Source organism: Scardinius erythrophthalmus (assembly GCF_964197995.2).
Source record: "Scardinius erythrophthalmus genome assembly, chromosome: 5".
NCBI lineage: Eukaryota > Metazoa > Chordata > Actinopteri > Cypriniformes > Leuciscidae > Scardinius > Scardinius erythrophthalmus.
This window is the reverse complement of record NC_138225.1, coordinates 12,367,517-12,391,555: the sequence shown is the minus strand read 5'-3', so window position 1 is coordinate 12,391,555 and position 24,039 is coordinate 12,367,517. Positions and strand designations below refer to the sequence as shown.

The 24,039-nt window shown below is 39.4% G+C and overlaps 2 protein-coding genes across 6 annotated transcripts in view; both read right to left on the bottom strand.

Annotated features, from left to right (window-relative positions):
- The window catches only part of acacb (acetyl-CoA carboxylase beta), a 28,166-nt gene extending 20,731 nt beyond the window's left edge, over positions 1-7,435 (bottom strand). For 2 of the 5 annotated variants that reach the window (XM_081367069.1, XM_081367071.1), the window contains exons 1-11: positions 7,355-7,435; positions 6,346-6,486; positions 5,014-5,563; positions 1,843-1,975; positions 1,595-1,733; positions 1,332-1,441; positions 1,167-1,248; positions 977-1,075; positions 781-893; positions 568-678; positions 235-444 (exon numbers count right to left, since the gene is read on the bottom strand). In XM_081367069.1, coding sequence (XP_081223195.1) covers positions 235-444; positions 568-678; positions 781-893; positions 977-1,075; positions 1,167-1,248; positions 1,332-1,441; positions 1,595-1,733; positions 1,843-1,975; positions 5,014-5,408 — 1,392 coding nt within the window. In that variant the 5' untranslated portion in view covers positions 5,409-5,563; positions 6,346-6,486; positions 7,355-7,435. Of the gene's footprint in view, positions 1-234; positions 445-567; positions 679-780; positions 894-976; positions 1,076-1,166; positions 1,249-1,331; positions 1,442-1,594; positions 1,734-1,842; positions 1,976-3,825; positions 3,950-4,226; positions 4,543-5,013; positions 5,564-6,345; positions 6,487-7,150; positions 7,292-7,354 lie in introns of those variants that run through there. The other 3 variants (XM_081367070.1, XM_081367073.1, XM_081367072.1) reach the window with 3 other exon arrangements.
- A 1,871-nt stretch (positions 7,436-9,306) lies between these two features.
- rusc2 (RUN and SH3 domain containing 2) lies at positions 9,307-23,789 on the bottom strand. The gene is made up of 11 exons (XM_081365648.1): positions 22,093-23,789; positions 21,494-21,968; positions 19,219-19,884; positions 17,608-17,754; positions 17,034-17,110; positions 16,751-16,925; positions 16,560-16,665; positions 14,498-14,544; positions 13,258-14,326; positions 11,702-11,878; positions 9,307-10,656 (listed from the first exon to the last, which is right to left on the bottom strand). Exons 1-11 carry the CDS (start codon positions 23,644-23,646, stop codon positions 10,473-10,475), a joined length of 4,677 nt encoding a protein of 1,558 aa, XP_081221774.1. The 5' UTR covers positions 23,647-23,789; the 3' UTR covers positions 9,307-10,472.
- Positions 23,790-24,039: the final 250 nt, after the last annotated feature.

The window sequence follows — 24,039 nt, the reverse complement described above, 5'->3', positions numbered from 1 at the left end:
TTGACGGTAGCCATTGATTTCCATAGCATTTTTTTTTCTTATTATGGAAGTCAATGGCTACCGTTAACTCGCTTGAGTTTTGGAACAACTTAAGGAGTGATTAAATGATGACAGAATCTTCAATTTTGGGTGATATACCTTTAAGTACTCCTCCAAGTTACGAGCCCTAAGCCTTTTAGCCACACAACCCCAAATGCAACATATCCAGGAAATTTTCACAGATTTTTGCCTCACCCGCTCCATTTGCTCAAAAGTGGTGGTGGAGGCAATGGTAGCAGGAGCTTCTTCTATGATCTTCTGGTGGCGGCGCTGGATGGAACAGTCTCTGCCGAACAGAGAGATGGCATTACCATACTGGTCGGCCAGGATCTGCACCTCCAGGTGGCGTGCATGCTCGGCTAGTTGCATGATGAAAATGGGTGAACCTGGCACTTCAGTCTGCACCTATAGAGAAGAACAAACAACAAGACACCATGCAATGAATCCAAACCTCTAACTACACAGAATAATGAAGTCCTATCAAAATAAATTATGCTTATTTTAAAGTAATAATACAGCAGTGTGTACCTGTCTGAAAAAGCTGGGAAAGTCTTCGGAACTGTCCACTTTTCGGATCCCTTTCCCTCCGCCTCCCTCTGATGCTTTGATTACCACAGGGTAGCCAATGTTTTCTGCACTCTAGCCACAAGAAAACACAAAATTAGCAGGATAAAGGAAGTCAAATCGTAACACGAATGTTAAAGTCTAAATTCTGTAACACATTCTGTAGGGAAAACACACCGCTAGTCCCTCGTCCACATCTTTAACACAACCCTGCACATAAAGTTCATGAGGAACACTGATCACACGATCAGAACATCTCTGTTCTTCTTCAACCCACTCAACCCTCAGACCTGATAAAAGACAAAGAGGGAGAGATCAAGACATCACAATGAGAGCTTTAGCAACAAGACATGATGTGCACCGGATCACTTACCTGTTCCACTCCAGGGCAGTGTGGGAATGTCTGCACTCTGAGCTACGATGGAAGATGCCACCTTATCTCCTAATGCCCACATGGCTTTACTGGAAGGCCCTGAAAAAGAAAACCCTATCAACATGCTTTGTCCTCAACTAGCAAGGCTAAGCTGGCTAAAAAGTTATAGATGATTATGAGGAAAAAATACCTAGAAAACATATCCCTGATTTATGGAGGAGCTCTGGAAGTTTGGGGTTCTCAGAAGCATGGCCCCATCCAGCCCAAACGGCCTTATAAGAAGACAAAAACCATCATCACTAATAATGGAAAATTCACATCTGATACCAAGATATTGATATTGGTGAGGTCGTACCTGCACTGGAATCCTTTTGGCAATATCCACGATCATCTCAACATTGGCATAGTTGTTGTTATTTGGGCCCCCAGGGACTGGCACATAGTGATCAGCCATTTTAATGTATTCTGGATATAAACACAATGAACTTTAAACATAATTCTTTCAATAAATAAAAAATGAATGCACAGTACCAATGATTTTTAAAATAAAATAAAATAATACAAAGTTAGATAATATAATTTTAATCAGGTTGAACCATAATTTTCTTTTCTGTTAACCTGCATTGGCTTTCAAGTCTTCAGGTGTGACCATCACCACAAAGCGAATGGTTCTCTCATTACGGAACATTTCATAGGACCAGCGTCGAATCGAACGCATGCATTTAACTGCAGCAATGCCATTATTAGCAATCAGCACCTAATGAGAGAGATAATTACATGTGCATACATATTAAATTAAATCCTTTTTTTTTTTTACAGTTTTGTGGAAAGGAATAAAACAACATACACAAAGGCATGTCTCTGACCTTGTCTATAATGCGGTTTCCTCCAAAGCGGGTGACAAACTCAGCTGGGGAGGCAACAGTGAAATCTCTATGCATGTCCATCTTCCTGTGTTCTTTACCCTTTTTCAGCAGATGGGGGCCTGACATGCTAGGCCTACAGACAAAAAATATCATTATAGTTATCATAACATATACAACAAATCTCAGAAAGAAACATGGTTATGGCTCTAATAGCTAATAATGTAAAGTTTACATGAATGTGAATGTAACGTGTGGAACTTGCTGAAACGGAAACATTTTACACAAGCCTCAGCGAGAAACATCAACAAGCACCATTTAAGCCAATATAATTTAAGCCATATTAAAAGATAAAACATAACAAAAACAAACATACGAGGCAAGAAATCCATCAAATCAGCACGACTTCTCGAAGTCAACTTTATCCGCCCACGTAAAGAGTTTTTCTCTAGTGATCTGGCCTCTGTACTCGCCACCTCTGTCAAAGTGTGCTATAATATAAATGCTCACACAAGCAAATCAGCCAATCACAGCTTAATGTGTTATCATAAACGGTACAGACAGAACGGACTAACCCTTAACTGAACCCTGAACAGTAAAACTACAGTGAACTTCACACTTCAAGTCAAAAGCCCATGTTTTTAATACAAAAGCGAATGTAATGCAATCAATTTACTATAAAAAGTGGACTGAAGAAGACAAACAGAAGACAGAAGGGAGGTAATGATGCGATTTACAATACTGTCTTCACCATATGCCAAGGTGACAGATTAAACTAAGCAAGTAATTGCTGATCACCTGCAGGATCACACTTCCATTTCTTTTTTGCAGTCATCGGTGGAAACAAAACTCTGTTATGCTGACTATTGTAAAAAAAAGCCACTCTCTATAAGATACTCAAGATAAGATGTGTTACCTTATAAAGCATTTAGAGTGGCACCAATATTACCATTCTGACCAATATCAATAAAACGATAATTATTCTCACGTTGGCCTATAAATATAAAACTTCTGTACTATTTTGTCAAAATAAATTAAAAACACTAAAACCTAAAATCAATCGTTTTAAATTCTACAAGTGAATTTAGGCATCACAATATATACTGTATATTATGAAAACTGGATATTCATTTGCTATTACATTTTTACAGTTGCATTTGTTATTAAATTATTACTGTTTTTAAAGATTAACTTTTGAGTGTTAAATGACGGCAAAGATAATCTAAATGTAAAAATAGGGATTTGAGCATGCAAAATTTAACATCCAATACTGGCATATACTGTACCAGTCTCTAATATTGGCAGATAATCAATACGGTACCTATATATTGTGCATCCCTAGCATCTTTTTAGATTTTAAATGATTTATGGTTTATGCAGTCTTCATGAGCGGTCAAAACATTGCGGTTATTTATTTAAAACTATTTGCTTGGTAAAAAAAATGCCTATTTTTTGTAATTGCCTAATTTTGTAGAGTATCGGCAAAAATCCTTTCTTGACAATTATGCTACATTCTGAGAATAATCTCTCTGTCTTCAATTATCCAGCGTCTAAACTGCCCACAAACGATAAGCAGATGTGTTTGTTTTTACTGTTATCTGAAGAACTGGATATGGCAACGGGAGAACTTTTCAAACATTGCTGTTATCTCTCCAGTTTTCATTTGTTCTCTGCTCCTAAAGCTTATATGATCTCAGAGAGACACATGCTAACATCATCATGTTAAATTACGTACTAACACTTCATGCACAGTTTGAACAGATTTGTGCAAGATTTTGCTGAAATGCAACCTACATTCTGCATTCCAAAACTCTATTCTAACACTACTGTGCACTTAGATAAACTCACACGCTGCTGTTACGCTACACTACCAGGAACAACAACAGAAACTACACCCCTTTTTTCTTCCAGTATGCTACACTTGCCAAGAACATACTGTCCACTAAGAAACAGGAGAACAAAGTGCATGTTTGGTCTGTTACCAACCTCTTGAGGCACTGAAACCAGTTGAGTGTTTGCCCTCCTTCTCCGTCCATGGCGAAGTATCAGATGATTAACGCAGGAGATGAAAAACAACAGCTAACACTTTTTATGTTCCCTCCTTGTTCCTCTTTAGCTCCCTCCTTCTCATGCACCCTCCCCCATGTCAATGAAGACCTCCATTCACCACCACTTGTTTAAGAAAAACATGCAATAAACCTAGCATGGATAGTCATTGTTTTTACTGCAAAGAAGTCAAATTTCTTGCAAAATCTCAGTTAAACAACAAGTTTCTGAAAGCTATATAACCTACAATCTGAGCAAACATTTGTGCAACAGCACACTGCAATACATTTAGCCAAATTGCTTAACATACTAGACAAATGTCACCAAAAGAATGAGCTTACCTTTTGGCCTTTCAAGTTTAATTTCCATTGCGAGAAAAACAAAATGCGTATGTCCTGCTCTAGATTATCAACCTTTATCCATTGGTTCTGTGGGAGTCCAGCCAATTGAGCCTGTCAAGTAAGTGACTTGTTGAAGAGGAGAACAACAACCCTCGGGTTACACACGAATAGCAGGAGACAACATCAAAACATCTCGGCCCAGCTCAACCCTAAATATACGTCTAGGGTATTTTGACTCTGGAAACAATCTGGAAGAATGTTTTTTACACTGAAACGCAATGAGAATGACTTTGTAAGTCAACATCGGGAGCATTGCTTCCATTAATAGTACTGAAATGTGTGGCATGTCACTTTAACAGGTGACAAGCATGAGAAAGTCACGTGATCACAGAGTGTGCTGAGAATGACCATATGGCTGTACTTCTGGTCCATTACTCTGTCCTGTTTGACATTGGACTCTCATGTGGTGCATAGTGTCCCCTACCGATATTAAAAGCAAATGTAAGGGCTAGACAGCAAAGTTAACTATTAAACGAAGATTGTGAGTCATATTGAAGCCCCAAAGGGAAAATTTGCACTAGTCTTTTTGCATTCATTTCATACTGAATTCAAGATCTGATTTCAATAGAATTCTAAACCTTTCCTTTTGTGTAAAGCCAAGTTTTTCTTTCATTGCACACCTTCAAAACCCATATGTCACGTCAACAGCACATCTGCAGCTTGAAACCTAATCAGACCGGCCATGTATACACTTAAACAACATTAAAAGATCTCTAAAGATGCTCACCTCAAACAGGTTGATGGATTCGGGGGTGACGGCACTTCTGATGGCATGGTAGGTACTGGGTTTGGTGTCTCTGTGCTTGCGGGCTGAAGTATGGTGGCCTGGCCCAGAACCAAAGGCTCATCATCAGAGGAATTATCCTCAGAAGCTCCTAGAATAAACTTCAGTCTCTCTTTAGCCTGAACACCGGCACCAAACCTGGGCCTATTGGATAAAGTACTGCTTTTCATGGTCAAAGTGTTGGAAACAGCTTCTTCTGTGACTTCTAACTGGTCAGTGTGATCACTTGTAGTTGACGCAGGAATTTCCTTATTTCCTGTTGAGGCGCTTGCTGATTTAGGGTCAATTGGAGTAGACTGTTCCCTTGAACAGTCTGTGGTGGGTGTTTGTGATGGCATCTCTCTTACCCCGTGGGCTTCGATGATGCATTCAAATGGACGATAAGAGTAAGAGCTGACAGCCCATTATAGTGGTTAAATATATATTTTGATCGTACTTGTAGGATGAGATGATGGTCCCTTTTATTTTTGTCATGAGTTTTGTAAGTGTTTAACTGTAAAGAAAAAAAAAACATTAGATTATCAAAAGTGTGCACAACACTAGATGGCATCAGTGTGCAATATTATGATGCAACCAAATGTGCATCTGCTTCACTTGTATGATATTAAAAGCTATGGCTAAGATATATAGCTTAAATAAGCTTAATTAAATATATATTTGAAATTATATATTATACACACACACACACACACACATATATATATATATATATATATATATATATATATATATATATATATATATATATATATATATATATATATATAAATTATTATTATGAAAAAAAAGAAAATGATGCTGCCTTAGCATATAACTGGAATAAAATACATTTAAGTTGAAGTAGTAAAATAACTAAAACTAAAACTGAAATAAAAAAAAGGTAAGTAGAACACATGAAGGTATTTAAAGGTAAATAAAAAAAAAAGACAAAAGCACATAAAATTACTAACATGTAAACTGAAATCAAAATGAAAACTGAAAATATAAAACTAAAGGCTAATTTAAAATATTATGAATTTCGACAATAATATACTAATAGTATTACAATAAGTGATCAAGTTCTCACAGCAACCGTTTCAAACACTCTCCACTAACTTTACATGCCTACACAACAATCAGGAATGTAAACAGATTCGCAAACATTTTATATAAAAAAGTAGCCACATGCAGACTACATTTATAATTACCATATTCTGTAATAAATTATCAACCAATTATGAAATCAAAGTTGTAGATAAAGTAAAACTGTTAGGAATAGATAAATGTAGCTCAAACCTTTGAAGCAGACAGTCCGGGCCTTCTCTGGTATTGGAATGCGTACACACTCAATGCTCTTCTCTTCACAACTCAAGTACAGCCAGCCAGCCAGCCAGCACACTGCCATTTAACAGAGTTGACACTGTGTGTGTGTGGGATCTGGGGGAAAGTTCAGCCATGATGGTAAGAAATGAGGGGGAGGTAATGATAGTTCTCACAAACAACCAATGAATATAGCAACAACAACATTAAAGGTCAACACGTGCGATTTGTAACCGAACCTATCGCACCGATCTCAGGTCACAGTGGGCACAACAAAAGTAAGCATACTGTGAACCTGAAAAGACACAAGTGATTTCTACAGCCTACTGCTTTAGAGGCTACGGCTAAAACTTAAAAATACTCAAATAAAGTCAGTATTTCTGCTATTTGTGAACGTGGTATAGGTTTTCGTCTGAAAATAGCTATGACGAGTCGACTGACAGTGGTGCTGTCAGTTAACTGTCCTAGTAGCGCAGTTACGAATTGGCGAATACTCCTATGCGAAGTCTCATATAAATATTAATCAGAAGGTCACGCTATTGTTGCATCTTTCCTTATCAATACTAGCCTAATTCATAAATGTTACGTTGTATAACTTAGGCCTACCGTGGGCGAATATCACGCAGCCTCCTTAATATTCATTACGTTAACCTCACCCATAGTATGATTCATAACTTCTAGTCTGTCTCTGCAGGGCAATAAACAACAAGTGGGAGGGACTTTATCTGACAAAAAAAGCTTACATAATCCGTCTGTAAAAAAAAAAAAAATCCCGCTTTACCTGCAAACGAGTCTCACGTTAAGTGTTGTCACATTGTTCCAAAAATACTGTTTGTCAACACAGGCACGTGATGTTTTAGCAGACTTCGTTCGTGATGTTCTGTACACTCGCATTGATCACTGGCTCCTACCTCCTCGACATCACCACCACACCTGTAGTCGAATGCACAGTTTGCTTTACAACTACATGTCTGTTTTTCCATACCTTATGCATGGAGTTTGTTTTGACGCTCTTCATTCGTCCATGTTGGTGCGTGTGTCGTCATCGCATGACGTTTTTCATGCTGTACAGGACTGGTTGATGTCTTCCTGAAAAGCATCAATCCCCCTAGTGTGCAACTGTTACATTTGTTGTATTTTCTTGTATACTGTAGTATTTGTAACATACTCTTCTTTTTTGTTAATAATAAAAATGTCTTCACTAGTATAGAGGTGCATACATTTTAAAATATTATCAGTTAAAATAATCATCATCATCATCGTTTTTTTTTTTTTATTACGGTAACTTTATTTTTACAGGGGTCAGGGTCACTGAAAACACTCATTGTACCCATGTTCAAGTAATGAACCAAAAATAATTCCCCTTGTAAATATTATTATTAAGATAAATGACCATATTCTGGCCTATCTTATGCTTAACCCAGGGTTAAAAGTGCCTTAACCAAAGGTTAAGCGTAGTGTGAAACTCTGATCCATGTTTAAGTGGAGAAATGTCCCTAACAGCCAAATTATATACTTGCTTCAAAATTATTTATGAATTAACATGAACTTCATCAGTGAAATATCAGTGTAACTGTTTTGTGATTCAAGTGACACATGGATCTTGTAAAATGCAAATCATTTGTTTTTAGAGAACAATAAAAGATTGTTCTTATTTAGACAGTATGTCTCAAAAACTCAAAATGAGGGGGAAAAAAGACAGGACGCACTGCATCTGTGTTCACATGAGCACTTTGTTATTGATATTCATACATTATGGTAATGTTATAGGAGAACAACAGGAGAGTCAGGTGAGCTACAGGTATCATACAGTATATACAGGCCAGAAATATTGGGACGATCAAAGCAGATAGAGATAGGGACAGAGAGAGAAAGAACATTGCACAAACATACATTAACCTCCCAACTAAGCCTTCCTCTTTCACTGGTGTTTATCCTCTAACAATCTGCATGGAAAAGAAACAACAGGCTATATCCAAAACAGATGCCAGTTTCTTTTAACTCCCACCTCATACATAAGAAATGGCACCAACCAATTGTGAGGAAACACTCTTGAATCTCACTAGCAGACACATTGGTTCAAAAAGGCACTGGACAGCTATTTCTCTCTCATTTTCTCTCTCTCTCCCTTTCTCTTATATTTACAAGGTGGGATTCAGTGAAAAGCAAAGCGTATTTGGAAGACCAGCAGACAAACCTTAAGTGACCAAGATTGACCTAAAGCAGCAGCACTACAATCTAGATTGCGCAGCTTTTTGTGTGAGAGCATTTTCTTCTACTTATAACATCCCATAACAACATAATGTACATCTGAATGGTTTTCGTTCTTAACTGTTAGCATTAAAAGCTGTTAATAACCAGTCAATAATGTCATTTTCCTTTTGAGGATATGAGAACGCAACATATTTACAATTACAAATACACAAAATAATGACTAATGTATTTTAACAGAAAATAATAAACAATCATAAAACTGTTTTAACAAAAACATCCTGAATCATCTACTGATGACTCAAAGCAATTTGAAAAAATCAAATCAAAATATGATTTTATATATTACTTTTAGCAAAAGCATATTAAGTGTCATAGAGGGCCCGAGATCATTTTCAATAAAATTGCTGATCATCCTCAAGTCCTGAAATAATTTAATGCTGTAATAAAATACATAATACACATTCCCTTCCATAAGGCCTCACCTTGAGTTGAATTTAGCACATCAAATGGCCATAACTTAATGCACAATATGGTACCACAATGCAATATTTTGTGTGGTATTTCACCAGCCTTGTCCCAGTGTCACTTTTTGTCCAAGTATTTGTGGATAATATTCAAGCTTGATCACATTGTTAGTTGGAGAAAATCTTCTCATGATTTAATACATTTAAAGGGGAAGGAATCTGCCACCAAACCCCATTAAACTTTTTTTTTTTTTTTTTTGCTTGTCATTTATTCAACCACATACATAAAACTCTATAAATCCATCCCATTCTATCTATACATCCATCTGTTCATCTTATACAAACTGATCAATCTTAATAAATATAGGCCGGCCCAAAAAGCATTCAAAAGCTCCATAAACCCCCCCAAAAAATAAGAAAAATAAGAAAAATCTAAAGTAGACATATCTTCCCTTTCTGTATCTCCTGATTATGCAAAAGGCTGTTACTGGAAGGAATATATTACATTTAAGGTTAAAGATGGAGCTTATTTCATCTCTTCAAATCGTTTTAAGTATCAGAAAAGCAAAACATTTGTGGTGCACTCCATCACATGCAAACAATCTTGCTGTAAATGATCCCTTATTGGTGAAAAAAAAAATGAAATGAAGGGCCAGAGATTGTGGTGATAGCAGTAGTATATCAGTTTACCTATCAAAGCAGAACAGGTTCGGAGAGAAAAATGCCTCTGGACAGGCTAACTTCCCTTGTCGTATAAGGCTGGAAAATTTTGTATCTTTTTCATCGTTTTAATTCCTGTGTACTTGCAGTAAAAACCAAGATGTCCCTTAATCAGTGATGTACTATTCTTCATTTGGTTATTTGCGAGTGAGAACGAGATGTTCACGAATGACCTCCAGGTTACGCGTGGCCTCTGAAGGGCACGTGCACACACTGTCTGTCGCAACACATGAATTGGCTAACATCTAGATTACAGAAAATCATACAGTATTTAATAAAGACAAGGCATAAGCGCCAGTAGTGTCATCTAACAACTTCATTTGGTTTTTTAGTTCTTTTAAAAGGCTATTGACATTTATGATTACAAGCTATTTTGCAAAACCTGATGGCTCATTGCAAACAATTTCACTACTCAGAATCAGAAACTAGATCTACACTTTCTAATCACTGGTTAGATCATTGCTGTTCACTGAAACAAAGAGGGTGCTTTCACAACAGCAAAGTGTGATGTTTGTGTGTGTGTGTGTGTGTGTGTGTGTGTGTGTGTGTGTGTGTATTGGTGTTCACATACGCATGCAAGCACAAAATGAATCCGTCAGACTCGTCTCTTGTGCAGCAGCTTTTATATTCAGAAAAGCAGTAACCCTCCTCTTTGTCCCCAATCACATCTCATCTCGCACCCGTCTCTTTCAGAGCCTATGAGTTTCAGCGCTCCTGACTGTCCTCAATCAGGGTGACGTATATGATGGGAACAAGGCCCTGTGTGTCGCCCAGAGCACACAGCAGCCAATCAGAGTCTGCCCTGCTGAGCACCTGCAGCACGTCACCTTTGTGGAAACTGAGCTGGCCTGGCTCTGTGGCAATATGATGGCATAACGCCTTCACTTCACTGAAAGAGATGGAAAACAGAGGGATGAAGACAGGGATAGAGACAGAGAGTTGAGATAATTAATCAAGTATAGCAGTGATGTCTTTTCATTTTCAAATAATTACACTATATGTTCTTAGAAACACTGTTTTGCAAGACAGCTCTTAATATTCATCAAACATTCAATTTTTTTCCTCTTAGGGGCTGTTTACATGACACCATTTTCCACTTAAAAACAGAAAAATTTTAATGTGTTTTGGCAGTTCATTTGCATTTCAATGGCGTTTTGGGGACCTGAAAACACAAACTTTTGAAAACGGGTTTCAAAGTGCCGTTTTTTTTTTTTAAAACAATACCATTATCGTCTGTGTAAACTACAAAAACGTGAATTTGTTAAAAACGGTGAGGTCATGCACATGAATGTTACATGCTCAGTCTATAGGTGCATAGTGTTTCTTTACAAACAAAGTGACATCGCCACCTACTGGCCTGGCAGCGTTTTTAGTCGTTTTATATCCGTGCGAACGGGGATCGTTTTGACAACATTGTCGTCTGTACGTGGAAAATAAAAAGGAAAAACGTTTCTGTTTTTAGTACATCGTTGTTGTGTAAGCGTTTTTGGGAATTGGGAATTAATCTCAAAGCGCTAAACAAACAGATTCAAACTTTGATCATTTCAGTCTTGTTGTGCAATGTATTTTTGACTTTTGTATCTATAATACAAGAAATGTAATATTAAAATAAATTAAATGAAAAAAATCTCACTGACACCAGTAACGTCATTGTAATATTTGCATACCGAATTGTAATTGGTCTTTTTATTTGTATCTTTTTTTAATCTATTTTATCTGTGTTTTATCATTACAAAGTGGCACAGAAGCAATAGGCGTTGATACCTGTGTGCAGATGATTGAAAAAAAGATGTTTACTGAGCGTCATGACAGTGACAATGTTTGTGGAATTCATTTAGGCAGCCTAAATCAAGGCCTAAAACCTAAGCTAATTCTGTAGCTGCCTTGCCTTGTTTCTAGATAATGACAAATCTAGTCATGTCTACCAACATTACCGAAGGGCTTGTCTCTGTGTTGGGGGATCCTGTGTTTGTGCTTGTTTAGTTGGGCCAAGGTGGGATTGTTGGCTTTGAAACGTGAGCGATTGTTGCTCTGCTTTTTTCCCCACTCCAACAGACTGAGCCACCAAATCCAAAACAGAACGGTCAAGACTCAACCAACCAGATGGCAATCTGAGAACATGTAGGTAGAAAAGGTAGAAAGTTAGCAAAGTTTATATTAAAAATGCCTTGTAAAAAGTGTTGTAAGCAGCTGGCAATGTGTAAAACTAAATCATTCTGAAAACAAAGCCATTGAAGTTTGGCAAAAAAATATATATATGAGGGATATAAGTTGAAGGAAATTAAACCCAGTTATGGAACAACTTCATTTACAGCATATTTGTGATTTTTTATAGGCCTGTTTACACCAAGACCAATAACTATAAAGTTTGAATTATTGTTCTAATTTTAAGAGAATATCAAGAGTTCAAACCTGAACATTAAAGGGGGGGTGAAATGCTATTTCATGCATACTGAGTTTTTTACACTGTTAAAGAGTTGGGTTCCCATGCTAAACATGGACAAAGTATTTCTGTTCCAAAAATGCTCCTTCCGGTTTGTCACAAGTTTCGGAAAGTTTTTTTCGAGTATGGGCATGTGTGACGTCAGATGTAGCGGAATTTCCTTATACGGGTCCTAAGGGCACTTCTCCGGAAGGACGCGGGCGCGCGCGCAACCGTAGACCAGAGCGAGAGAGCGAAAGCAGTACGCCCATCAAAGCGCTATGCTCGGCTTTAGGAAGTCAATGTCACCAAAGAAGTGGGTTTTTGGTTGCCAGGGCAAGACAACCCTGCACAGATTCCCAAAGAACCCATTAAGGGATCAGTGGATGGAGTTTGTTTTTTCAGAGCATCAACGGAGGTTGTGCAAGACTGTTTGTTCCCTGCATTTCGACGATGCTTGTTTTATAAACAAAGCCCAGATCGACGGATTTGCAGATCGTCTAATGCTTAAGGATCGAGCAGTCACAATGATAAAGGTTCGCGGTCGTGCGTTGGAACCGGGCGGTGAGTAAAACTGCTTCAAATGTCTCTGTGTTGTTAGCTCGGCGCGTTAGCACAGCTTTAGCTCCGCCCACACGGCCCACCTTCAGCCGCTCGTTTTTTTGCGGAAAGACTCGGTACAGCCTATCTTTCTTTTATAAATATAATAAAACTAAAGACTTTTTGGAGATATGAAGGATGCAATACTACTCTATAGGTACTCAAGATTAACAGGAGATTGAGTGAAAATGAGCATTTCACCCCCCCTTTAACAATAACGACACAGAGAAACAATATGATTGGAATTCAGAACTATTTTTTCCAGCTGATCAATCAATACCCATCCCATAAAGAGCCCAAGCATTTAATGTGGCAGACATTAAAGCATGCACTTATCGTATGTTGATGTGGCCGCAAATATAGTTACCTTTATAGTTAACGTTCTTGGTGTGTGAACAGGCCTTGACTGATGAAAACATGCTGACTGATTTCTCTCCAACGGAAAGAGGTGGATGTTTGCCAACTCACCTTTGTTTCCTGACTGATTTCTGCTCACTTTTCTCGATCTTGCTTGCGTTTCCAGCTCCAAACAGCCGCCCCCAGCGGAGCACCTGTGCCGACCCATCCTCCCCTGCTCCTGCTTGGGCCAGAACCCCTTCATAGGCATCCTGGCATTCTAGCTGCTTCTCCTTGCTCTTCTTCAGCTCAGTGAGCACTGATTCCGGTGGACTTCCCATCCACGATGGCTTCCCCTTTGCAGCTTTGGTGGGTTCTGACAATGCTGATTGGTGGAGGACCCCATTGCCAACACTATTATTATTGCTACAGCTGGTCCGACCATGTTCCACCTGTTCATCCATCTGTTGAATGGCTTCAGCCCCCTCAACCACACCTTCTCTAGTAGGTGGATGGCTTTGCCGGTGACTTTCAATGCCACCTTTCCTCCTCTTCTCCAACTTCACAAATTTAGAGCCCTCGGCAGAGTTGTCAATGTAAACCTGTGAACTTTGCATCAGCTGATACCACCAGCCAGCTTGTCGGTTTCTCAATTTGGCTCCATCTCCTTCTCTCCTTTTCTCCTTCTCACAATCTTCTCCAACTCCCTTCATCCTGCCAGCACACCACCCACCGCCCTCTATCTGCCCTGCGTCACTCTTCCTCAAACACTCTTTGCCAACTCCAGCCTCCTTATCCCGTGATTCACGCTCTGCTCCACTCTTCCGCCCATCTCGTTTCATTTTTAATGTCACTCCATCCGTCCTAAGCCGGCTGTCCTCCTCTCTCAGCATGAATTTTTCTCTCTGAGGCAGCATTACCATTTCCTGTGCACCAGACTCCAACATTCCACAGCCACGCATAAGCTGGAAGGTGGAGCGATCTGATTGGTCGAGGCCTTGGCGTGCAGAGCACAGCTGTTCTTTGCGTCTCAGGTGTTCTTCCCCTTTCTGTAGCTGGTGTGGCTCAAATAGCAGGTCAAGGTCAAAGGGCAACAGTGACAGCGGCTGAAGCAGGAGCAGCAACTCTTCGAACAGTGGCTGGCACGCCCCTTGAGACAGGGGTAGGAAACCCCATGGGTGGTAGTGTGCTGCTATGATGTCTGAGGAGTCATGCCGGAGAGAGAAAAAACAGACAGCCACACAAAAAACCCCACTAATTATTAGAATTATGCTGGCAATAGAGTATTCTGAAACCTGAAAATCTTGGCTCTACATCACCATTACTGTGAACAAGCCAACTACGCTCGAACAAGAAAAGTTCATTTTCCTACCTTCATGTGTATAAATGTGATTGAACCAGAATTCCAAAGATCGCAAGCTGAAAAACAGTCGAGGTAGAATAAAATTCAAACCTGGAACATTACTGCATAATAACAATAATAATACACTTGTACCAGACCAGGCGTCTTCAACCTTGAACATAGAGAAGGGACCCACTGTTAAAAATTGTGCAAAATTGAGTTGTGTACTACTGTATTTGTAAGTCCAGCCTATGATAACATGTATAGAATACAATTCATATATTTTTATATTTACTTATATTTTTAATACACATTTTATTATAATTTACAATTTTATTAATATATAACATTTTTTATATATATATATATATATATATATATATATATATATATATATATATATATATATATCTTTTCCATTATATTTGGAGTTTTTTTATGTTTTTGAATGAAGTATCTTAAGCTCACCAAGGCTGTATTTATTTGATCAAAAATACAGTAAAAATCACACATATTGTGGAATATTATTACAACTTATAATAACTGTTTTCCATTTTAATACATTTTAAAATGTCATTTATTCATGTGAACAATTCCTCTGAATTTTCAACAATATCAGTCTTTATTGTCACGGGATCTTTCCAAAATCATTAAAATATGCTGATTTGGTGTACAAGTAACATTTATTATCATCACAGATAAAAAAAGATTATGCTGCTTAATATTTTTGTGGAAACTGCTGCATTATTTTTTTGTCAGGATAATATATATGTATACATATATGTGTGTGTTTATATACAAGGATGAGATTTGTAAATTTGTTATGTGGCATAACAAATGTGTTTAACCGATATTACAAATGAAAGTATTAGATCACTGGATAATGTTTTATTCATCTACTAACATTCAAAATTACATGTTAAGGCATCGCTTCATTATGACTAGCTATAGACAGTTTATGTAACACAAATGTGTTCACAAAAAAAAGAATTGCCCTGCAGTAGTGCTGTGGACCTCCTAGGGGTGCCGAACACCATGTTGAAGACCCCTGGACTAGACAAATCCGCTTTAAACAAGTGAAATACTACAAGTGCAACAACAAGGAGCCTTGAACGTGATAACTGTACTCTGTATTTATCTTAAGAAGCAGAGTGACCACATCACAGAGTGAGACAGACATATAGAGTGAGAGAGAGAGGGAGATCAGAATGCTGCAGAATGCATAACTGAAACCAATGATCAAAGCGCTGTGTCTGAATGTAATTTTAATGGGAGTGGAAAAGAGGAAGTTTGCACAGGAGCTGAGATGACTATGTCAAGACCCCCACCCACCCCCCCAAAAAAAGAGCCTTTGAAGACTTCTAAAGACTTCTTGAATCACACTGCAGAGCTTTAGGCAGCATGGATTGAGGTTTTTAGGACTGGCTTGTTGTTACAGTGCGGATAAAGATCATACACTGTCGATCTGTTCCAAAACCTAGTTAGATGCTTACCAAGACGCCATTTTAAGACATCATAAGTATACTTTCAAAGCAAAGACTGTTCTAAAAGGAAGGCAGCAAAATGTATTAAAAATATTATGCCAAAATCTAAAATATGGTATAAAAAAGGAGTAGTTCCAATAAAAATGTACTATTTCACCAAATATTAAGAGTTTTGTATTGTTGTGCTTATTAGACTATCAAATCTGAGAATTAGTAACCTTATTCAGAACAACAAATACTGTTTGCTCTCAAACTGTGACCTCAGAATATTTGATAAATAAAAAAAATAAAAAAATGGATCAAATAGCACAGATGAAACCAAGGGTCCGTTTTAAAGTCAACATTCACAATGAATCTTGCTTCCATAATGTGACGCATTTCCAATTGAAAGGTTATATTCAACAAGAAAACCTTGACAGGAATCCAACGTGTTACACAATAAAGAATGTTTATTAAAAAAGTAAATTAGATGTTAATGCTTTAACAAGCAAAAATGATGAAAGGTACAAAAATGTGCTTTCATAAGCAGTGTGTAGACGAACGTGATTAGAAAGAGTGAAAGGGAAAGCAGGGAGATGAAAGGAAAGTGAAACATGAAAGAGGCTTACTTTAGCAGGCCAAAGATGAAGGCATTGAGTCTCATACTGTGATTGGTCAGCTCAGAATACTGACTGACTTTAGAAAATAGACTGTGCAAAACTCTTGTAGAGGGACCTAGGACAGAAAGGATAAACATAAATCATTTCCTTCATCCTCATCCATATAATAATAATCATCATCATCACCATTCTTCTCATACCGAGTTGTGTGGAGGCCTCGACCACACTCCAGGGCTGGTTTTTGCGTTGTCCAATGATCAGGTCCAGTACATACGCTTTCAGTCCATCATGCAGTATCTCACGAATGGCAGGACACAGGTACTTTAGAATAAGATGACCCACGTTTGGACTAACAGAGCTATTACCCAATTTGGACTGTAAGAGAGAGTGAAAGTGGACCAGAGGGTAAAGCTTTTAGTGAGACCCTTCAATTTATTCAAGTATATTGAGTTTAACTCTGTTATTTTAAATCTAATATAGTACCTTAACTCCTGCATCCCGACTGGTGCCAAAATGAGCAACTATCAGATCCACTGCTGTGTTTATGGCCTTCACCAAACCTAGTAGAAAAGGGCATAAAGAAAATATTCTATTATTTAATTTATCTAATAAAATTAAACTCCAACTAAGAGCATGTACACACAAACACACACTCTGTCATGCGCTAATGCAGTTCTCATTGATGGGACCTGTCAATCTGTGAGATGATAGAAAAGCAAATGGGCCAATGTTTGATTGACAGGAGGACCCAGTGGGAACAACGTCAAGAGACCTAGATCTCTTCTGAATTCTACTCCCTAGGGCACACTTAACATTTACTGCAGATTCATATGTGAGAGTGATGTATGTACTGCATTGCAATATTCCTATACTTCATTTAAGTGCTAAAGGGCTCACCACAACGATAAGGTTCATATTAACCACAGATGTGCGATTATATTGCTGTATAAATGACTACATGGAGATAAAGGTCAATCTGGACATTGTTTAGAATGCAAAAATGATCTTATGCTGAGCCACTGTAAGTGTTACTACACAGAAACTAAAAAGCACACACCTTTCTTCTGCAACAGGTCTATAGAAATGGATTCGTCAGTATTAGCATCAGGAGATAAGCAGAATTCCTCTGGGGGGCGCTCTGTCTGAGAGAAATAATCAGGCAGAAAGTCGCTGTAGCACTGGGGCAGTTGCCTCAATGACTGACCTATAAGCAAAAAACACATCAGTTAGATAAATGCAAACATACGACAGACAGACAGACAGTGTGCTGTATAAAACAGACTAAAGAAAACGTCATTGTCAAACTTAAGTGTTCACTAACTACAAACAAAATGACCCCCACCCCAGCCCCCTTTCCAGCTCCTCCCCCTAAACGCCCATTGGGTGACAGAAATTGGTTCAGCACCATTCAGTCTGCCGAAGCTGAGTGGTTGGTTGGTTGGAGGGAAATCAAACACATTGCGTCGCATGACACGGGTTCCAGGTGTCTTGTTTTCCAAAGCACAAGAGAGAGAATGATGGCCGTCTTTACCGCGCTCCACACCCAGAGGGTTCTTACGCCTGTACTCTCTCCATTTGAGTGCCTGGGGGGAGAGGTGGTGCACTGGAAGGCAAAATGGAAGGAAAAGGGAATGGCGGCAAATGATAGATGGAAAATGAAAAGAAAGAATGAAGTATTGGTGAATGGGCAGTAAGATGGATGGACGTACATATACAGGGAAAAGTAGAAAAAAGGAAAAAACAGACACAAGGGTAAGATGAAATTGTTGAATTGCCAAAGTGATGCAATGCAAAGCATGGGAAGAAGTGAGAGCAGGAGGGACAGAAAAGAGAAGTTGTTACCAGCAGTTGAAGGAAAGAAAAGCCAAGGTCTAAGTATGGGAGCTAAGGCTTTGTTCAGATAGTGAAATGTATGAATCTTTTGGCCCTATACAATTCAGAAGCACACAAAAAAATAAAAATTATATATATATATATATATATATATATATATATATATATATATATACTGTATATATATATATATATATACTGTATATATATATATACTGTATATATATATATATATATATAATGTATGTATTTGAGTTGTCAAAAAGAGTTGTCTGAAATTTAAATAATGTGATGCTCTGAGCGCTGTTGAGCGGAATCATAAATACTGCTGATTGCCCATTGTACTCACACGCTCATTGGATATGTCTGTGATTGGCTACAATGATCAGCGCTTCAAAAACATTTTGTAAATATACATCAATGACGCTCTTTACCGAGCGCTTACACGGGAGCATTTGAAAGCAGACCGCTTTCAAACGCTCCCGCTCCCTTTTTATAAAACACTTTCAAACACTTCCGTGTGCTCTCAAACGCTCCCGTGCGTTGATCATTGAAGCCAATTACAGACATCTCTGATTGGCCATTGTGTTCACGTGCTCATTATATGTGTTTACGGTTCCGCTTAATAGTTTTAAAATTTCAGTACCAACTTGGTACTGAAGTCTGTACTGTCTGACAACTCTAATATATATATATACATATATATAAAACAAGGCAAACCATATTCATGTTATAAAATAATTCAAGTTTCATAACATTTCATTTATAAAATCATATACAACACAGTAGTATCTAGAACTGTGTCTGAATTAACTCATTTTTGCTCCGAACCTACCATTAGGTTGTCGCTGTGTCACACACGCTGGTAAAACTTTCACCGGCTCTTCCTGTGGCGCTGGCTCCAACTGTCCAAGAGGACTGAGACAAGAGCTGGGAAGCGTCGGCAAATTGCCACGGTGGAAACAGTGACTTCTAGTGGGCAACGCAGGCATCAGTGGACTCTGCTTCATCAGCGGAGGTGGAGGCGGTGTAGGAGGTAAGGGAGCGATTTTAGGAGTCTCTGTACGTATGGCCACTCCAGTTGGGGTATGCTGGGGCAGAAGACCCGCAGAAATGGGGCAAGAGAGAGAACGTGGTGGCCTCGGACCACCCGGGGTCGGAGTACATGTCGAGCAGGTTCCAGAAGAGGTGGGTGCACATTGGAGGCGAACAGGGGAGTAACTGCCCAGTGGGGATGGACGCACTGTTGTAGGTGCATTGGAGTTGTCGTGAAATGACTTGTGGTCTTCTTCTGACTCATCTTCACCACCCTCAGGTGCTGCAGCCCCTCGAGCCTGCATATGGCTGATGTATCCGTCCAGAAGAGGAAGGATAGGCTTCGCCTGGGGTTTTCCAAACTGGTGCTGGAAAGTGAAGGGCTGAATAGGCAATGAGGTCGGACGTTGATTTTTGCTATAGCGAATTACAACTGGAGAGGAGTCCGTGGAGCTAGACAGGCCACCTAGGGGTAGAAAGACAAGAGATACAAGCAGAGTAAAGAGGGGTTCGAGAGAAAATAAGAGAAATAAAGATTAAGAACAAAGCGTCAGAATCTATGGCAGAGTAGCATTCAAGACAGTAATGCAGACATGAACCATATCTATATCATTATAAATAAAAATTAAATGTCATAGATAAATATAATTCTAATATGAAGCAAATGATCTGACCTAAATTTAAACGAGAATTGCTATGGCAGTGACACAGCATTTTAAAACAGCTGGAATAAAACTCAGCAGTAGTAATTGCAATAGCAAAGGAGACAACAGAGTCGTATTATGAAACTGAAACAGAACCATGCCTATTAAAAAAAACATCCAATTCGGTCAAACACATACCTTAAAACACTGCTCCAAAAACTTAATGACCAAAAGATATACACAAACAACCAGGATATTATGTCTAAAACAGCCTGATTATGAAGCTCCTCTGTGTACACCTCTGGGTATGTGTGTTTGTGTGTGCTCTGACCGGCACACAGTGTGTGTGAAACGTCACTCGGCTATTGCGCAAACTGTTGGCTCCACATGACTGGATACTCATATGTCAGAGTTCTTAGTAACACTGCTGTACTCAGTCACAGCCAGCAGGGGCAGCACAGCATTAAGGAGAATTAACATCCATTGCAGTAACACAACACAAGCTTGCCTAACACTGCCTATTTCTCTTGCTTTTAAAGTATTAAACTTTAGCATGCAACTCATGCACTACTTGTGCTACAGACATTAAATAAACCTTAAATAATGCAGCTTGAAGAAGATAGTTACTTTCCTAAGCTAGTATTAGCTATTACTTTCCTAATGTATTAGACTTGATTTTCACATGGCAAACTATATATAAAAAAAGGCATATATAAAATAATATCTTACCCAAACATTAGGCATAGCTATGTCATATTTCATTCACCCTCATGTTGTTCCAAACCCACATGACATCCTTTCCTCCACAGAAAATTAAAGGAGATTCTGGAGATATTTTTGTATTATAAGGAGGAAAGTCATATGGTTTGGGAAAGACATGAGGAATAAACAATGACTGAATTTACATTTTGGGTTCAAAGTCATACAACATCTAGAAGACTAGAATATCAGAAACTTTAAGTGGACTATTTTGATTAAGGCCAGTAAGGAACAATCAATTATTTCATAGCAATGCTCTAGCAACCACCCAGAACACCCTAGTAACCGCAGATCAACGTGCTAAAAACTCTTTCTTAACAACAGCCTAGCAACTTGCCAGAGGAGAAACAGTGGTACCTTTAGGCTACATTTATGCTTTTAGCAGATGCTAACCAAATTGGCTTGGATAATAAAGCAAACAATCATGTTAAGGGCAATCACTAATACACAATGCTTACTAGCTAGGTTTGAAATGCTAGAGAAATGTTCACAGTAAATAAAAATGTGTCACTCCCCAACCAACAAATAGTCAAAAGGAGTCCCAAAATCAACCAAGAAAGTCAATCCACAAAACAACACAAAATAAAACAGCTTTTACAAACAACATTTTAACCATCCTAACAATTTAACAATCCTCTTTTTTAGAAGGTATTGGAGATAACTTCCTCTTACCTTCTGCTATGGTTCGAGTCTGCTCACAGCTCCCTTGACTATGGCATCGAGTGAGTGGTGGCAAACTGTGGCTCTGACCCTGCGGAAAGCCTTCCAGGATGGGCGAGAACTCTCCAGAAGAGTGAGAGTGTGTGGACGTGGCCTCCATGCCACCCCTCTGTGATGGTGACCCTCCAGTTCTCCTCTTATTTCTTGCTATTTCTGCAAAAGAAGTGACACGTGGTGGAGGAGGAGGGCTTGGAGCTGCACTCTCACTGAGCCGAACAGGGCAGCTGAGCATGCGCTCCAAGGATCCAAGGCGAGGAGATGGAGACTTGTCCAGGATACGATCGTAGCTGCGAGAAAGAGGTCGACTGCTCCCTGAAGCACCAACTGAATTGCAGGCTGTCATAGGTGGGGAGATGTTGATATACACCTGCCCCTCAATTACATTCTCATGGGTAGAGTCAATCTCAGTTGGATCCTTTTCTTCATTCTGGTAAAAGAAAGAAAAAGATACAATGTTCAAGGTAGTGTCAAATTGCTATGAGGTACAGAATGAGGCATGGCACAAAATTGTAAATACAACAAGTCAACACCAAATAAAGCAAATAATATACCAGTTCTGCATCTTCCTCGTCTTCGTCCTCTTTCATTTGTTGAAATAGGAAGTACTCTGTTGGCTGAGTAGGGCTTCCTTTGCTGTGCTCATCTGAACAGCTTGTGACCGATGATCCCACCGGACTGGGAGAGGACTGGGAAGAAAGGTCACACGTCACAAGCTTGTAGTAATTCTGTGTTGCTACAACCAAGCGAGCTTGGCTTTGAAGACACGAGGTGAGGTCATTGGCAGAGGTTTCAGCAGAGGACAGTCCCTCACTTCCAAGGAGGTTGTGGTATGAGTTACAGTTGGCATCTACTTCAATAGTGGCACCTTGTGGCTGAGATACAGAGGAAGAGTTTGCATGTTCATGAGTGGCCGAAGGATGCTGAGGGGGTTCAATCGGGGACGTGTGTAAGTCCAGGTAGAAAGCTCCATGTCCACTGCTACATTCTGTCCCGCACATCTCAATGAGCCCAGACACAGATGAGGCACAAGATTGCTCATCAGAACTATTGATATTGAGCAATGGCTTGGCCGGGACAACATTGTTCATTTTGTTGAAAATCGTGCTGAAGTTAACCAGCACTCCATCCGAGCTATTGCAGGAGGAATCACTGCCGTAGCCCTGGTGACACTCAGAAAAGGATTCCTGAAAAGGTTCAGGGTATGGCTGAGAAAGGTTGCAACAGGAGCAGTGCGGTGCTGCCAGACTGGAACATTCTGAACTTCCTCTACCGCCCTGCATGGAATGGTCTTCATAATCATCATCCTCACCCCATTCTTGCTCACCACAGTCCATTGAAAGGGTGGAACCACTGCTTCCGTGGCGCCGCTGGCTATCTAATCTCAGCAAGTTCAGGCCCTCCATATGAGTAGACAAATCAAAAGTCCCACCTATTGTGTGGTCTCTGGTCTCTGTTTCTCCACTAGACCCATTTGTAGAACACCACTGTTTTTCTGTAGACCCATGCAAGAGAAAAGGTTCAGCGGTGAACCCAAAGTCATGTAGATGGAAAGGGGGCAAGTCTTCATTTGCAAGCACTGAATTTGAGATTTCATGCAAATTTCCATGCAGGTGAAAAGAGGAGTCTTCCAAATATCCATTCAGATTGTCTTCATCCTCATCATCTTCATCTTCAGTGTTGAGCAGAAAGGGGTTACGTCTCGAGTTTGGCCGTTCACCTGTCTTCGTTGGCAAGCCTTGAGCCTGATCTTCGGAATTGCTTGAGGTGAAAGAGGAAGTGTCGCTTGCCATACTCCCTTCTCTCCCTCCTCTTCCTCGTTTCTCTCCTCCTCTCATTCCTCCATCCCCAAAAGTGTCACTAGAGCTAAGGCTGCTGCTTGACGTCTGTATGAGACTGCTGTACACCAACGCCTCCCGCTGAAGAATGTCTCTCTCAGGTAGGGAGGTTGTCCGAATCAATCCCAGGTTCTCCGGGCAGCTGAAGGGATTACTGTTCCTTTTCAACGGATTACCACAGAATTGTCGTGAGCTCGAAACCTGGCAGTGAACCAGCGGAATGTGGTGGACAATAAGAGTCTCCCCGGCTAACTTAGGTGGACTGTCCATCTTCTCCTGGTGTGGGTGAGGACAAAGAATGTTTGGATATTTGCAGAAGGTGGTTTTCAGAAGACTTTAGTTCACACGTCCAATGCCAATCCGTGGTTTTGGAGAGTGAGGAACGTTAAAGAAAAGGTTAAAGAGGATCTCTTGGCGGAAGGAAAACATCTGAAAAAAAAAAGACAAGACAGGATTCAGTACGACATGAAGTTATCTGGTGTTCATAAGAGGACAGGGCATTTTAGTTTGGCATTGTGTAATCATATAATTTTAAACAAAAAAATTACATAAAGCATGATCCGCTGGGATCATGAGTGCCAAAACCAGACAAAATAATGAGACAAACAAATAAAACAATAATTGAGTAAATCCAGTTTACAGGCTTCTGCCTCCATCTGCTCA

Bases quoted from the DNA above. Each gene is read 5' to 3' on its own strand.
- rusc2 (XM_081365648.1), bottom strand. From the start codon at position 23,646: ATGGACAGTCCACCTAAGTTAGCCGGGGAGACTCTTATTGTCCACCAC. The intron at 17,755-19,218 runs GTAGGTTCGGAG...TTTTGCTTATAG, and splicing joins GACACAGCGACAACCTAATG to GTCAGTCATTGAGGCAACTG. The intron at 10,657-11,701 runs GTAATGTTGGTA...CATCTCTTTCAG, and splicing joins ACACAGAGACAAGCCCTTCG to TGAAGTGAAGGCGTTATGCC.